Source organism: Propithecus coquereli, unplaced genomic scaffold, assembly GCF_000956105.1.
Source record: "Propithecus coquereli isolate 6110/MARCELLA unplaced genomic scaffold, Pcoq_1.0 Scaffold150, whole genome shotgun sequence".
NCBI lineage: Eukaryota > Metazoa > Chordata > Mammalia > Primates > Indriidae > Propithecus > Propithecus coquereli.
In genome coordinates this window covers 431966-449044 of record NW_012139414.1, presented here as the reverse complement: position 1 = coordinate 449044, position 17079 = coordinate 431966, and the positions used below count along the sequence as shown (strand labels likewise).

General features: G+C 47.5%; 1 protein-coding gene across 1 annotated transcript; it reads left to right on the top strand.

Annotated features, from left to right (window-relative positions):
- The first annotated feature begins 47 nt into the window (after positions 1 to 47).
- On the top strand, positions 48 to 16465 carry MDH2 (malate dehydrogenase 2, NAD (mitochondrial)). Its single transcript, XM_012640280.1, has 9 exons — positions 48 to 267; positions 5047 to 5215; positions 6703 to 6786; positions 7298 to 7407; positions 9678 to 9803; positions 12637 to 12714; positions 13633 to 13732; positions 14038 to 14189; positions 16136 to 16465. The coding sequence occupies exons 1-9, from the start codon at positions 202 to 204 to the stop codon at positions 16265 to 16267; spliced, it is 1017 nt and encodes a 338-aa protein (XP_012495734.1). The 5' UTR covers positions 48 to 201; the 3' UTR covers positions 16268 to 16465.
- The last annotated feature ends 614 nt before the right edge of the window (positions 16466 to 17079 follow it).

Genomic DNA, 17079 nt, shown 5'->3' with positions numbered 1-17079 from the left:
CCCTTGTCCTTCCTCCCTGTCCCCAAGAAGTGGCTGTGGTATCGCGAGATCTGGGAGCGCGGGCGGGGCCGGAAGCCCAGCCACTCTCGCGAGGCCAAGGCAGAGCGGAGCCGGGAGCTCTGGGCACTGTGGAGGTCGTTGGAGTCACTTGCTCGCTGCCAGCACCTTCATCTGCCGGTCCGCACCCCGCCTGCCCCAGCCATGCTCTCCGCTCTCGCCCGGCCTGCCGGCGCCGCTCTCCGCCGCAGCTTCAGCACCTCGGCCCAGGTAGGCCCGACGAGGGGCGGCCTGTAGGCGGAGGCCCCGGCCCGGGCCACGTGCGTCCCTGGCTCGCGAGCAGCTCTGACCCCCGGGCCAGCCTGGACCGCAGCGCCGTCTGGCACTGGCCGGAGGCTGTGGCGCCCTGGGCCGGCCCTGACACTGGGCAGGAAGTGCGGGGGAGAAAGCCGGAGAGAGGGGCGAGGTGGCCCAGCTCCGGAGCTGGTGCACTTCGCAGAGCTCCCCGAGCTCACCCCCCAGGTCCCCCAGAGGGCCCGGTCTTGGCCTGCAAGCCTTAAAGATTGAGATGCCACGGCTCTAGGTCTGGAAGGAACTTACCTTTTTATGTAGCTTTTTTTTGCTTTGACGTAACTAATCTCCTTGCAGCATCCGTGTGAGTTGTCCGTGAATAAGAGAAATAATGTGTAATTTTTAACTCCATGGTACAAACTGAGGCACTCAGTATACAGTACTGGGCCAGGGTTACTCAGCATTTGGCCAGCGGATTAAAATTCAGCACTCCTGACTGCAGTCAGTGGCTTTAGCATCAAGCCTCTCCTCTAAGAACCTGAAGACTCTGCCTCCTCTTCAGAACTTTCCTGAAGGACCCTTTCTGCTGTGGGCAGTCCGAGCCTGCAGCCAGGTGTCTTAACAGTGCATGACTTGGCTTGAGACCACTTAAGCCTAAGCTATTTTTAGCCATCTTCTAGGCTAGTTCTCACACTCTGTATGTATCAGAATCACCTGAAAGCTAACAAAGACCAGAGGCCCAGGCTTGTTGAGGAAGCATAGGGTCTCCACCTTGGTATTTTTACCAGGTGCCCCGAGTGAATGTAATACAACCGAAGTTTGAGAACCCCGCAGGTGCCCACATTGCTTTTTAAGTCCCATGCCCAAGAGGGACGTAATTATTAAAGGGGATTCCAAAGTTATCGTTCAGGTTACATCCTCCCATTTCCTGTACATCCAGTTCATTTGAAAAATAAATGCAAATACTCCTGGACAGATGAAATGATTAAGACTTAGGTTTTGGGGGAGGATGGTTTGGAGGTGGAGCTCAGTACCTAAGGTAGATAATGGAATGGGTGGGAAAGATGTTTGAGATGGCAAATTCTTCATGATCTGACTGGTTGAGAAGGAAGAGGCAGAAAATGGTTCTACTAGTTTACATTTGGCAGAACACAAGTGCTACTTGGGACCAGGGATAGACGGGTAGAGAGGATAAATGAACAATTGAGTTTGTAGGACCAGTGGAATATCTGATTGAACTGGGAATACAGAGTTGGACTTTGGGAGTCCCAAAGACTAGAGACAAGATGTGGGAGGGATAGTGAAGATCCGGAAGTGGGTGTGATTGCCCAGCCTCAGGTTCTGGGTTCATCTGGCTAGTTAAGTTTTCTGGGAAGTCAAGGGTCCCCTAATTAAAGCACCAGTAAAAATAAATAAAAAACCAAAAGCCGGTTTGAATTCAAATCTTGGTTGTAGTGTATACTTTCAGGGTTTAATTGCCTAAGCAGAAACCCTCTGTGTTTTTGGTTTGTTTAGTTTTGGTTTTTTTATAATCAAAGCTTATCACTAACTAGCATCAGTTACTGTAGAATATATTGTGTAGTGATAATGTCAGGACCTATTGTAGATGCCTGCCTTAGACGATCACACAGGGCACTTTGAGTTCTTGTGTCTGTTTTCCTGGTTTGTCTCCACCCTCCCTGGCTGCTGCCTTGGCTGCCTGCCGGGAATATGCTCTCCTTCTCATTTGTGAGTTTAGATTAGAAACTAGCTCACTGAGGTTGGCTAGAATTTTGATTGGGTCTTGAATGAGACCTAGAGGGGAGGTGCTTTTGAATAATGGGAGTGAGCATTAGGGTAGAACTTAACTTTCTCAAAGACTTTTTTCTTTTTTTAAGCCCAAATTCAGGAGTCAAATTGGCTGTGTTCAGCTTGTGTTGCAGCTTCATCACTTGCTATCCATGTGAGCCCGAACATATTGCAACTTCTCTATGCTTCAGTAAAATAGGTCTGTTCATATTACATTATAGAGTTGCGAGAATTAAATGAGTGAAGATTTACTTCAGTGCCTCACACAGAGCAGACCCTAATAAGTGGTTAGCTATGACCATTTTTCTGCCAGTGTTCCCAATAAATGAGGTTGCTGACTCACTTATTAGATGACTTGGCTTTCATGTGAGGTATTACTATATAATAAATTCTGCCTCCCCTAGGAAAGGTCACCAAAACACAATCATTAAATTAGTTCTTAAAAATTGCTTGAGTGGGAGTGGCCTAAAGTAGCAGTTTTTCCAGGCTCTTCTGTCTCCTCCTACCCCTTAAATGCTGATGTTCATAGGATTCTGCCTCTGGTTCTCTTCTCACTCTGTGTTCCCTTTTGTGCCTTGTTCCTGTCCAAGGCTTCAGTTAATCCCAGTGCAAACACTAATGACCTGTAGACCAGGCCCTTTGCCTGAGATCTGGAGCCCTTTATCTAGGGACCCACTGGATACATGTATGTATCTAGATGTTTCAGTGACTCAACTCAACATGCAAAACTGAATTCATCATTCTTCCAAACCCCTGACCGTTCCTCAGTCCCCTCTATTAAAGGTAACGTTATCCACTCAAACCAGGAAGTTAAGTCGTCCCAGATTCCTCCCTCAGCTCACCGTTTGAATGGATGAAGAAGGGGAAGGGGGTTACCTGAATCTGTTGATGCTGTTTCACAGATCACTCATAACCCGTCCACCTTGCTGCTGCTGCCTTTTTCCCATCCTAGAATCATGCTTGGGCTATTGTAGTAGTCTCCCTGCCTCCATCTTGTATCTGTCCAATCCATCTTCAGCTCTGCCTCATATCTTTCTAAAACAGATCTGGTCCTGTTCTTCCCAGCTTTCGAGACCCTCCTGTGGTTCCCCATTGCCAACAAGGACCAGACATACTGTGCTAGGCCCTCAGCTCTGGTTTTCTTCCTCCACGTGTATCCACTGCTGCTCAAGCCGTAGAGGACTGTTGTAACTGCTTATCCTCAATAGGCCTTACTCTATCACATCTCCTCCTGCTCCCAGCATTCACCTGGTAAACTCCTACTCATCCTTCAAAACCCTCTCTAACAGTTTGTCATCTCCTTTGTGCTACTGCTCTTTCTGGTCTCTGCCTCTGTGGCACTCATCACACTAGATGCTGTTTTGTGTGGTGTGCATGTCTTTCAGTTTGCAAGTCTTGTCAGTGCTAGCAAGTCAGTCTGGCATGCAGCAGGTAAGAATTCAGTGCCTGTTGAATTGTAGGTGAGCTTTAAAGGATGAATAGGCAGCTATTTTGGAAAATAGTCTGACAGTTCCTCAAAAGGTTAAACACGGAATTACCGTGACTCTTCATTTTCACTCCTAGGTATATACCCAAGAAAATTAAAAACATACCCCATACAAAAACTTATATATGAATATTCATAGCATTTTTCATAATAACACAAAATGGAAACAACCCAAATGTTCATCAGTGGATAAATGGATAAAAAAAAGTGAGATACAGTTGACCCTTGAACAACATGAGGGTTAGGGGCACCAACCCCTGCACAGTTGATAACTTTTGACTCCCAAAAAAGTTGACTACTGATAGTCTACTCTTGACTAGAAATTTTACCAATAACATAAACAGTTGATTAACTCATTTTGTATGTTTATATGTATTATGAAAATATATACTGTATTCCTATATTAATATAAAGTAAACTAAGAAAAATGTTAAAGTCATAAGGAAGAGAATACATTTACTGTTCATTAAGTGGAAGTGGATCATCATAAAGGTCTTCATCCTCATGGTCCTCACATTGAGGAAGAGGCGGGGTTGGTCTTGCTGTCTCTGAGGTAGCAGAGACAAAATCTGTACAAGTGGACCTGCGCAGTTCCAGCCTGTGTTCCAAGGGTCATCTGTGTTTTATGTTATTCATCCATGAAAAGGAATGAAGTACTGGTACTTGCTACAACATGGGTGAACCTGGAAAACATGCTGGGTGAAAGAAGCCAGACACAGAAGGCCACATACTGTGTCTTTCCATTTATATGAAATGTCCAGAATAGGAAATCCATAGACAGAAAGTAGATCCGTGGTTGCCAGGGGTGTAGGATATGGGGAGTGGCGACTAATAGGTATGGGATTTCTTTTTGGGGTGATGGTTGCACAACTCTGAATATACTAAAAGCATTAAATTGTGCATTTTAAATGGCTGAGCTGTACGGTGTGGGAAATACATCTCAAAAAAGCTATTTAAAAAATAAAGAATGTTCTCAGACAGTGGAACATGCCCCCTCTGCTCTTTCACACGGTGTTTCTGTGACAGCTCTTTTGCCTCTATGCCTGATGCATCTGGTTATTTGTCCTCTCCAGAGCCAGCAGGGGTCTTCATTCCTGCAACCCCAGTTACCTTGAGGGCCTGTTGCTAGGCACTCAGTAAATGTTTATAGTTTTTAAAGCTGCAGATTAAAGATAAGGCTACTGTTATCAGTCTAGCTGGTTGATTGGGTAAAGCTTATTCTTGATCTTTCAGAAGGGTTTTTGGAGTATGACCCTAAATATCACAACCTCTATAGATATAAGTTCTCCCCATTAGAAACTGGACCTTTGGAATGAAGGTCCAGAATTCTACCAGAAGGAAACTGGTAGAAGTACGGTGATTGTGTCTTGCTTTGGTACCACTGCAGTAAAAGAGGCCCAGTGCAGTATTTTTGCAGGATACCATGTAGATCCTTTTAATGCTGACTTCATCCTAAGAGTTCTTTCTCTGTGCCTCTTTTTTAGAACAATGCTAAAGTAGCTGTGCTAGGGGCTTCCGGAGGAATTGGGCAGCCCCTTTCGCTTCTCCTGAAGAACAGCCCCTTAGTGAGCCGCCTGACCCTCTACGATATCGCTCATACACCCGGAGTGGCCGCAGACCTGAGCCACATCGAGACCAGAGCAACTGTGAAAGGTACTGGGGCCAATGACGCTGGAGACTTTACATCTCTTCTCCCCAGTAGACCATGATCCGAGTTTTGAGTAAGATTCTTAGATGAAACTAGATGTTTAGAGACTTGGGGTTTCCACGTTAGATTTAGAATTCAGTTCTACAAATGATTACACCCTTTGGCACTTGGGTCTATAAAAGCTTAAACAACAGTATCTTTTAGAAATACAAAGTAGCCTAATCTTTCCATGTTTTACTTTTCTAATTTGAAAAGTACTATGAGGATGGGGAGGAGGGTGCGTGTCAGAGCCTCTGATGGGGATTTGGGGGCAATAAGATGTGTTATTCGTGGTGTGCTGCAGGCTGCCTTTCTGCCAGCCCAGGGTTACCCCCAGGGTTACCTTGACCAGCTCCTCCAAAACACGGCCTCTTGGGAAATCCACAGAAGGCAGTATCTAGGCTATTTGGTAAATATATAAGTTGTAATAAATATCTTTATCTTTATATCTTTTCCTTAGAATACTAAAAATAGAACTATTAGGTATAAATATTTTGAAGTTTTTATTATAAAGTACCGAATTGCTGTCCAGAAAGGTTGTACTTATTTCTTTCCCTACTGACAGTGTATGAGAATGCCGTGTTTGATAGTGTTTTACGTGATAGTGTTTTACATGAATCCTCAACTGGCATAAACGGTTCAGGAGGCTGACGTATCAAGTCATGTCTATGTGCCTCCCATAGTTCCTCTGAATTGGTTTGCTCATTTTCTTTTGGGCTATATATTGAGTTTCTGAAGGCTCCTGCAATAAGGAAAAGTCAAAGTCAAAGCAGATTTTGGGCCAGGTATGGTGGCTCATACCTGTAATCCTAGTGCTTTAGAAGGCTGAGTCAGGAGGATCGCTTGAGCCCAGGAGTTTGAGGCTGCAGTGAGCTATGAATGTGCCACTGTACTCCAGCCTGGGTAACAGAGCGAGACCATGAAAATCTTTGAAAACATACTGTTTTTTCCTGAGATGATAGGAATGAACAAAATAGATACTAATGTTTAGAGTCCTTGTTTATCAGCATAGGGCGTTTTCTTTCATGGCCTTCAACATGCCTTCTAATCTGACACTATAGATCTAAGGGGTTTTGTTGGGATGATAGAGAAGTGGAACGAGCAGCTCTGCTAATTCTAGCTGGAGGCCGAGAGTGACTTACAGTGCTAGTAACAAGCAAGTGACTGGGTTTGAGTCATGGAAACCTGGAGCACTGATCCATTCTACAAGGGGCCTGGGCAGGGAGAGGCTAGAGGAAAGTAGTGTCCCACCGCCTGGGATATTTCAGCTCACAGGGCAGTAGTTGTCGGTGGCAAGAAATCACTTTACAGGCGGGACTGTCTGTCCTTTCCTGAAGTATTTAGTTGGCCTTGAGCCCAAGTAGGGCCCATCCTTCCCAGGCTTTGTCCCACAGAGGTGGTAGCTTCTCTGAATCAGAAAGGGTGAGATTTCTCCTTGGGATGTTTTTTCTAGGCTACCTCGGACCCGAACAGCTGCCAGACTGCCTGAAAGGGTGCGATGTGGTGGTTATTCCAGCCGGAGTCCCCAGGAAGCCAGGTGTGTCTGAAAGCCTTGCCCAGCATCTCCCCAAATAAGAAGGTAGCTTTCCATGTAAAATGGATTTAATCCGATCTCTCTGCCGCAAAAAAATTCCACAGGCTCCCTGTTGCCTGTGGGGTAAAGATCACCTCTACTGTCCTGGTGTTAAAGCCCTCGATGTCTGCGGTGTGTCTCCCCTCTCCCCGGCGTCTTGCCATTCCCCGAACATTTCATCCTTATGCCTCTGCTTGTGGAATGCCCTTCCCTCCGCCTGGCTTCTCCTTGGGCATTCTGATTAATCCTTGGCAATCCCCAGATGCCACCCTCCCTGCTCCACCCCCACAGACCTCTGTTCTGGCACTTGTCACACTGGACTGTTTTCCCTACAAGAGAGATTTACTTGAAACAGGGACTGTGTCCTGCTTGTGGTTAAATTTCTTACAACAAACAGCTAACACACATAGCACTTGGCACCTGTTTAGAAATTCACTGTGTTCTCTGTGAACATCTTGCACTGGATCATTTACAGGCATGACCCGGGATGACCTGTTCAACACCAATGCCACAATTGTGGCCACCCTGACTGCTGCCTGTGCCCAGCATTGCCCTGAAGCCATGATCTGCATCATCGCCAATCCGGTGAGTGTCGCTGGGCTCAGCTTTCACCGCTGTCACAGGGGGTAGGTGCTGACACGGTGGGAAAGCTCAGAGTTAACAGCATAAGTCTGCAGCTGTGCTGGTAGGGAGAAAAAGCAGAGTAATATGCTGAGATGGAGAAGTCGGATGCACTATTAAGATGTCCTTACATTTGTTTCCTAAGGATTCCTTCTGAACTAAATGAAAGTTTTAACCTGGTTCTTCCACCAACTAACTGTGCCTTTGGGCGAATCACTTCTCTCTGTATCTTGGTTTACCTACCTGACGATAAGTCCATTCTTAAGGCTTCTTTCAGCCATGATTGTGGTAACCCATTAGCTCCTTTTTTGTTATACAGTAATCTTCCCGTATCCTCGGGGGATACGTCCCAAGACCCCAGTGGATGCCTGAAACCATGGGTCATACCAAACCCTATGTATACTGTTTTTTCCTATACATACCTACCTACGATAAGGTTTAATTTATAAATCAGACATAGTAAGAGGTTAACAACAATAACCACAATAGAACAATTATAACAATATACTATAATAAAAGTGGCTTTTTTCTTTCCTTAAGTCGAGAAGTTTGACCTTTTCACTTGAAGTACTTTACATCTTCTCTCTCGTGTCCAAATTGTTGGCATCACTGCTCTTGTTCTTTGGGGCCATTATGAAGTAAAATAAGGGTGACTTGAACACAAGCACTGCCATAGTTCAACAGTCGATCTGATAGCCGAGACTGCCACTGAGAGATGGGCAGGCAGGTGGCATACAGCGTAGGCATGCTGGACAAAGGGATGAGTCACATCCTGGGCGGGATGGAGCGGGACTTCATGCTGCTACACAGAATGGCATGCAATTTAAAGCTTATGAATATTCATTTCTAGAATTCCATGTAATATTTTCAGACAGCAATTGACCACAGGTAACTGAAACTGCAAAACGTGAAACCACGGATAAAGGGGGGACTATCTGTTTTCTGCTTGGGGGTTGCAATTCCTGGTTCCCTGTCGTCCCCATCTCCTCACACTGAGCACACAGTCTCAGACTCACAGCCCCCTGGGGCCCTGCTCGCCAGTCTTTGCAGGTAGCTTATTCTTCCACTCAGAAACTTCAACCTTGCCAGGGCCTTGTGTTGCATTTAACAGCAGCCCCGGCGTTCCTCCTGCTGGTTGAGTCTGGGTCCTGGTGTCTGAGTGTGATGAGGATCTGTGTGAAGGTGCAGTGACAGTGATGTCACCGAGGGACGTGGCTGCTGATAGCACCCAGAGCTTGTGCTCACAGCCTCTGAGAAGAGGATCCTGCCTTCCCTGTGAGCAATTGGTTAAAAGTAGATAGTAGCTGTTTCTTTTGTTGGGGAGCTAACTAGTGCCTAGCACAGACCTTTCTGTTTTGTTTTTATTATAATCTTCTTGTGCACCAGGTAACGTGTTAAGCACTTAACCCTATATTAAGTCATTTATCTTCACAAAAACTTCATGAGTGAGTTGTCATTTCCCCCATTTATGGATAAAGAAACCAAATCCAGGCTGGGCGCGGTGGCTCACGCCTGTATACCTAGCACTCTGGGAGGCCAAGGCGGGAGGATCGCTTGAGGTCAGGAGTTGGAGACCAGCCTGAACAAGAGTGAGACCCCGTCTCTACTAAAAATAGAAAGAAATTAGCTGGACAACTAAAAATACATAGAAAAAATTAGCCGAGCATGGTGGCGCATGCCTATAGTCCCAGCTACTCGGAGGCTGAGGCAGAAGGATTGCTTGAGCCCAGGAGTTAGAGGTTGCTGTGAGCTAGGCTGACGCCACGGCATTCTAGCCCGGGCAACAGAGCAAGACACTGTCTCCAAAAAAAAAAAAAGAAACCAAGTCCAGGAAGCGTAGGGTATTTGCCCAGGCTTATAACATAGAGGGATGCAACTGGGATTTGGCCTTACATCATCTGCACTTTCAGCCGCTGTGCAGTGCTCTTGTATCAGGGATGGCCATTCAGGTATGAGCCCCAGCTGAGCGGGTGCCCAGTGGAGCCATCGTCACCTATTCAAATTGAAAGCTGATAGGGAGTAAGCATCCCCACAGCAAAAGGTTTCTTTGTTTACACGGTGTGACCTGTCCTTTATGGCAGATAGCTTGCCTGTACATGAAGTTATAAGACAGGGCAGTTTAATTTGGCGCCTTCGGACTTGTTCATGATCTCATGAAAAGATTTTTTCCTTTTGTCGCTTGGCCCTGCTCTCAGAATGCAGGGAAAAATATACCTGTCTCTTGGATTTCATAGGTTAACTCCACCATCCCAATCACAGCAGAAGTTTTCAAGAAACATGGAGTGTACAACCCCAATAAAATCTTCGGTGTGACAACCCTGGACATCGTCAGAGCAAACACCTTTGTTGCCGAACTGAAGGTAAGGGATAGATCAGGTGTGGCTTGAGTCCGTCCCTGCTAAACTTTTCCGGTCTCCCACCCTTGCTCATTTGCAGGCATAGAAGACACCAGGGCACTTACAGGTCACATGTGACTTGGGAGTTTTAAATGTTTTTATGGCTTGCCCCTTGGTGGAAGCAGCCCTCTTGTTTCCTTGTGGACTTCATGCAGCAGATCCCTGCAGGTTGAAACTCTGGCCAGCTTCTGTCTCCACTCGGCTCACTCTGTCTTTCACTTCTCCCTGGGAGTGTCAAGGGTTCAGACGTCTCCTGGGTTTCTCGGTGGCTGGACTCGAATCGTGCTCCCTTAGGAAAGTTCCAGAAGTGCGGAGATAGCAGAATTGTCAGCCCTGGTCTCTGATTCTGACTCCCTCTTTGGGTTGCCTGCAGTAGCTTGCCCCGGGGACTCCTGGGCTGGCCAGAGGCCTGGCTCTCCTTGGGCTGCCAGATTTGTCTTGAGGCAGGTTTGGTGCAGCACCAGCGCCGAGCCTGGAGTCCTTGGTGCCTTTCACAACCTGCTTTCTAATTGTTCTGGTTGTGGATCCAGCAGAACTGCTTCCTCTGGCCTCAAAAAATATTCTGGAGCTTCAGACCATTTTGTCTGACTTTGCAGATTTGAGGAGGCTTCTCAGAAGTAGGGCCCGACTTGTGCACGCAGCTTGGTGAGCAGTGCATGTGCAGGACTGTCGGCCTTCAACTCCCCTGCGGACCGGACAGCTGCTGCTGAAGTGTTGGAGGTGCCCCGCTGTAATCCCCACAGCAGCATGTCCCAGGGGCCTGGTGCTCAGACTCCGTTCTAGGCAAGGGGGTCACAGAGGTCTGTAAGTGGCCCCAGGCCTCGGGGGCTCTGTGGAGGGGAGAGACACGCTTTGATTCAAGAGATGATTTAATTGAGTGACCAGGTCAGCACAGGTGCGTGTGGGGTGTGGTAGAACCTGTAGGAAAGGAACAGGAGCGTGTGATTGTCTCCGAGTCTGAAAGTGGACCAGCCAGGGCGGCGGCGCTCCCTCCAGCCTGCGGGGACACGTTTCCCAGGCCCTAGTCCTGCCCTGCACTGCGGTAGCCACACCTACGTGTGGCTGTTGAAATTGGCTAAAGTTAAATAACATTAAAATTGTATGTCCTCCATTGCATGAGCCACTCGTGACTCCTGTATTCTCGCAGAAAGTTCTATTAGGCAGTGCTGTTCTTAGCCTAGATTCTAGGCCCTCGCAGCTTCGCTGTTTGAGGTGGCGGAACAGGGGATCTTGGTCCTTGCAGAAAAGCTAGCACTTGACAGGCTTCTGTTAAGTGAACTGCCGTTTTTTGAGCTGCCTGACATTCTGGAAAATTCCCGAATTGTCTCAAATATCAGTTCTTAACACATGAACTGCCATGTGAGTTAACTCATGCTAGTTTTGAGCCCGGGGCCCGTGAAGCATACGTGACTCACGTCTCTTTACCTTGGGAGCCGTGTGAACTTTTTCAAGTTGCATTAACTCACACACAGAAAACAGTAAGAAATAACAAATTTTTCCTTAAGTCATAAAGGATCGTTTTGTTTTCTACGTTTTTATTCTGTTTTTGTAATAAAACACCGTGGCCCCAAGGAAAAAAATTTTTTTTCTAGTGTGGCAGTCAGTGTGTTCAACTTGGCATCTGGTTCCTCTCAATAGTCTAAAGCCCTTTTGTGACACCCGTGACCTTCCTTCCCTTTCTGACCTTCCTTCCCTTTCTAAGTGGCTTGCAGCAATGTCCTGTCGTTTGCGTGTTATGCTCTGCTTTCACACTCCCGGTGGCTTTGCTCTTCTGTTCCCTTTGTCTGGAACACTCTTTCCTGGTCTGCCTCCTCCTGCCCCCCAGGAAGCCCTCTCCTGGCTGATTCCATGCTCCTGTCTGAGCACATGGCGTTGGGACATTAGTTTGCATCAGCCTTTCATATTAGACGACAAGCTTCTGGAAAGCAGGGGTATGTCCCTGGTGACCACACAGTGCCTGGCACGTGTGCACCCACACCCTTTAACCTCTTGGTTCTGTGACTCCTGCTGCGTGAAGCTGATCCTGCCTGCTCTGCCCACTCCTGAGGTTGACCCTCCCTTTCCTGGGCCAGGCTTGTTTCCTAACCCAGGCTGGTCTCTTCAGCCATGGCATTTGGGAAAGGTGGCATCATTGTGGGAGCCGCTCACCTCCCTACCATAACTCCTATTGGGTTTTGGTTTTGGGTTTTTTTCTGTTTTGAGAAATCCTAGTTCATAGATTCTTCAGTTTAAAAAATGAGTCAGCCTCTCCTAGCGAGTGCTACTAACTGGAACCATGGTGTTTGCCCCATTACAACCCAGTTTTGTTCTTTCTGTCCCAATCACCGTTAGAGGTGCCAGACTTCTCACCCCTCAGTTTCCTGGAGTAGGTTTGAATTTTGCTCTACAACGAGGGAAAGGGAATTTGATTTGTTCTCTGTGACAGTGTGGGGACATGAGTCTGGGCTCGTGCATGGGGAGTGGCATTAGCTGAGAGAAAGAGAACTGCCGTCCCTGATCTGAGAGGATATCAGGCCGATGGGGGACTCTACAGGAGGCAGTTCCGGCTCACTGTAGAGGAAGCACCTGTGGTGGCCTCCCCAGACAAGCCCATCCTCACCGCATCTGCCCAGCCACCTGGTGGGACCGTGGTAGAAGAGCTGAGCATGGCTGGAGCAGGACACTGTCTCTTCCCTGATTTCTTTGTTCCGTTCTGAGTTCTGTGGATTTTTCCAGTATTGGTGCTTTAGGGATGACTATGACATGTTTTATACTCAAAGAGCTGGTTAACAATCAAGCTTTATACTTTGGTGGCCAGGGTTTGGATCCAGCTCGAGTCAACATCCCTGTCATTGGTGGCCACGCTGGGAAGACCATCATCCCCCTGATCTCTCAGGTACGTGTGTGTGACGTTGCAGGAAGCTTCCAGATCATGAGCCCCTCTCCCAGGGCCTGCTTTGAAGCAGTCCAGACAGACCTGAGAAGACGTGGCTATCCGCTGTGTTTCGGAAGGATTCCTGCTGTGGTCAGAGGTGCTCACGGCAGCCAGCTCTAGCATACAGTGAGAATCCTGTTGGAAACATCACTGAATTCCCGGTTAGATTAAAGCAGATGAAGGTGCTTTGTTTAAAAATGAGTCAAGACAAGGCAATCACCACCGAGAATAAGATAAATCAACTTGACATCATAACCCTTGACTATAATGCACTGAGAAGGACACAAAGTATTTCTGGTATTTTTATCAAAAGCATAACTGTACAAGAAAATCATGAAGCATCTCACATATCCAAATTGGTGGAGATTCTACAAAAGGAATGATCAGTACTCTTGACAAGTGTCAGGAAAGACTGGAACTGACAGGGTGAGGTCCTAGCTGGGCACCTGGAACAGAAAAGGGATAGTAGTGGGGGAATTGGTAAAATTTGAATAAGGTCTATAGTTTAGTTAATAATATTTATATTAATTTCCTGTTCTTCATGATTGTGCTATGGTTGCGTAAAATAGTAGCATTAGGCTAAACCAAGTGACAGAAATCTTTATACTAATTTTATGACTTTTCTCCAAGTCTAAAATTAGTCCAAAATATAAAAAGTTCTTTTAAAATGAGTGGGGGGCTCACTAAGCTTCCCAACAATGTTGATTTATCTTTGTCATTTTTCTGTGAAGTCTTGGTTTCCCATGCAGTGGTGGTGGGAGGGAGCCTCCCGCCCCTCTTCCATGAGGACGGGTTGGGGGGGTGGGGAGTGGTGGCCAGGAGGCTTTGGGGACCAGGACGAATCAGCAGTTGCCCAGTGACCCACGGCTTGCCTTGCAGTGCACCCCCAAGGTGGACTTCCCCCAGGACCAGCTGACGGTGCTCACGGGGCGGATCCAGGAGGCCGGCACGGAGGTGGTGAAGGCCAAAGCCGGAGCAGGTAGAGTCCCCTGGGCAAGGGCCTGGGCAAGGAGTGGATAGTTTTCTGTGTTTCATTCACATTCATTGGTAAGAAAGCTCTATATGAGAGGGCAGCTCAGCCTGCTTTGTCGGGGGTCAACAGGCATGTTTGAGGTTGGCAAAGCTAATTCCATGCCATTTGTGAGTAAGTAAAATTAAGGGATGCTGGCCAGGATTCTCGACTTGTTAAGCTAGAAAACTTAGAGATGCCTTAGCTGGCAGGACGGGCTCACCTGGACTTCACGGCTGTGGGGCCAGCGTGGTGACCTGCCTGTGCTCTCCTAGGCTCTGCCACCCTGTCCATGGCATATGCTGGTGCCCGGTTCGTCTACTCCCTTGTGGATGCAATGAACGGAAAGGAAGGAGTTGTTGAATGTTCCTTCGTTAAGTCACAAGAAACGGACTGTACCTATTTCTCCACGCCACTGCTGCTGGGGGTGAGTATCCCAGAGCTCGGTGCCTCTGACCATGGAAGGAGGAGAGTTATCGCTGCGTAGGATTTAGGAGCTTTTCCCTGTCCGCTTGCTCTGCAGTTCAGATTTCCTTCATGCAGGAACTGCATACCCCTGCCTGGCATGTGCTTGGATTTTTGAAGGTAGAAGCACATCACAGAATTAAGAGCTGGGAGAAGTTACAGGCTGTGAAGTACAAACCTCCCAGCACATGAATGTCGTTCCCTGCGGATTTGACAGCAGCTGCCCAAGCGTGATTACTGATCAGACGCTCCTTCTATCTCAGGACAGCTCAGACAGCTCTAAAAGAAACAGCTTTCCTGAACACCATCACTCTGTAGCTTATATGTGTTCATTCTGTTTTATTTCAATAGATTTAGGGGTACAGGTGGTTTTTTTTATATGGATGACTTATATAATGGTGAAGTCAGGGCTGTTGGTGTACCTGTCACCTGAATAGCGTGCATTGTACCTGATAGGTAGTTTTTGATCCCTCACCCCCTCTCACCCTCCCTATATGTGTTCATTCTTGTTCTGACTTCACATGCTACAAGGCCTAATCCCTATTCCAGGCAGGCCTGCTTCCTTGTTCCACACCCCACTGGCTTTCCTTCTTGGGATGTACCTCTAGGTTGGAACCATGTGGTCACATTGCTGGCTTCAGCAGGCTGTTTTGGAGTCAGCTATCTGGTCTGGTTGACACTTACTGAGACTTTAGCAAGCAGAAACCCTTAGGTCTTATAACCCATCCAGCCAGGTTTCTATTTCTCAGGTGTGGGCAGCTGCTGAAGTCAGGCACATGTGTGGGTGGCTTCATCACATGTCCAGAAAGGAAGTTTCATCACTTGATGGGCTACCCCTAGGGCTTTCCTGTACACACTCTGATGCTCAAAGATCCTTAGACAAGGCCCCTGCCCTTGGTGGAGGGACAGACGCTCAACGGTCTAGTTCATCGCAGGTGTGTGCAGAGTGTGGCAGACCTGCCGGTGAGGGGCACCCGGGTCTGATGGTCCTAGAGCCAAGGAAGGCTTTAGGAGGAGATGGCATTGAAGCTGAATCTGAGGCTATTGTGGCACAAATGACGCTCAGTACATGAGACAGTGGCGGAGACACCTGTTGTTTTGTTAACGTCAGACATTTATCTACTTAATTACCTGTGATTCAGGTGAATATTAAAATGTTGGCCAGGCACAGTGGCTCATGCCTGTAATCCTAGCACTTTGGGAGGCTGAGGTGGGAGGATCACTTGAGGCCAGGAGTTCAAGACCAGCCCAGGCAACTTAGCAAGACCCCCCCATCTTTACAAAATAAGAAAAATTAGCCAGGTGTGGTGATGCACGCCTGTAGTCACAGCTACTCGGGAGGCTGAGGCAGGAGGATCAGTTGAGCACAGGAATTTGAGGCTGCAGTGAGCTATGATGATGCCACTGCACTCCCGTCTGGGCAACAGAGAGAGATCCTGTCTCAAAAAAATAAATAAAATGTTTCTTCAGTCCTTTACCGACTTGAGAAAGAGGCTAGAACCCAAAAATAGGCTCCATCAGGGAGATGATGTTAAGTGCTCCTGAGGGTTGAGTGCCACCTCTGCCAAGTCATCCTCGCGCTCGCTTGCAGCCTCCTTGGAGGTAGACAGGATGCTCATTTTATGGATGAGGAAGCAGATTTAGAATGTAAGGAATCATCCAAGGCACATGCAGAGTGAATGACAGAGGCAGGATCCCAGCCTAGGACTGTCTAACTCTGAAGCCAGAGCTCCCAACAGCAACTTGGACCCACCTGTCCCGGGTCAGCACTGCACACTCGGGCCGCCCAGAGCCCACAGGTGTAGACGGTCTCGGCAGAGCTGACGAAGTTACCAGTTGGGTTTTCTGTAACAAATTCTTTTGTGGAAACTTCATTTTAAAGTTTTACCACCTCCCTCCCTCCTTCAGAAAAAGGGCATTGAGAAGAACCTGGGCATCGGCAAAGTCTCCTCTTTCGAAGAGAAGATGATCGCCGAGGCCATTCCTGAGCTGAAGGCCTCGATCAAGAAAGGAGAAGACTTTGTGAAGAACATGAAGTGAGAAGCACTTGAGAGCAGCCAGTTTCCTTAATTTATTAAGGCATCGTGTTCACTGTAAAGCCGTGTCAGATACCTTTGTATTTTAATTCATTTCGATGATAATTATTAATGCAGTCATCCTTTCCAAATCGTGGGTGGGTCTGTTGGCACGTCAATAAAAGCAGTCTTTGATTTCCTTTTTCAAGGCCCCTTCTGTAAATGGTGTGCTTTCTCCCCCATGAAAGCTGACTTCAGGGTCTTGTCACCCCTTTTGATCACAAATCAGAATTAGATATTATCTAACTATTAGACTGAAGCATGGTGGTTTCTTTGGTAGCTTCAAGAGAGTCTAAAATGTTTATTTCTGAAATAGGACAAAATATTCAGTTTCTCAGTACCTGCTGCTCCCAGCCCTTCTCTCCACACTGTTCCATCACTCGGGTGTGTAAACTGGAAGAAGGGTCAACCCCTGAGTCCTTGTTGGGGTCATTCTCCCTCGTGGGGTCATAGTTCAGCAGTTAATGCCCGGCGGCCATTTTCTTTCCCTAATTTTGTGTTGTGTTTTCTGGCTAAGCAAATAGCTACCTTGTCTGACCTCTGACCCCCTCTGAATTTCACCTGTGACTGAGCCCTGATGTTCAGCGACAGAACTCACAGCTGGAGCTATGAGGAAAGCAGGTGGGGGTGCACACGGACACCCAAGACTTGGGCTGCTGCGTCAGCGCTGTGCTATCTGCCATGGAAAGGGCAGGGTTTTCTTCAGTGGCCTAAAGAAAGGCCTTTGTTGGATTGAGGGGTGGGGAATTAGAGATTTGGCTCCCTTTGGTGTTGGGG

Coding starts and splice junctions, on each gene's coding strand:
- MDH2 (XM_012640280.1), top strand. CDS start 202: ATGCTCTCCGCTCTCGCCCGGCCTGCCGGCGCCGCTCTCCGCCGCAGC. Junction 9,804..12,636: donor CCTTTGTTGCCGAACTGAAG/GTAAGGGATAGA, acceptor TTTGGTGGCCAG/GGTTTGGATCCAGCTCGAGT. Junction 12,715..13,632: donor TCATCCCCCTGATCTCTCAG/GTACGTGTGTGT, acceptor CTTGCCTTGCAG/TGCACCCCCAAGGTGGACTT.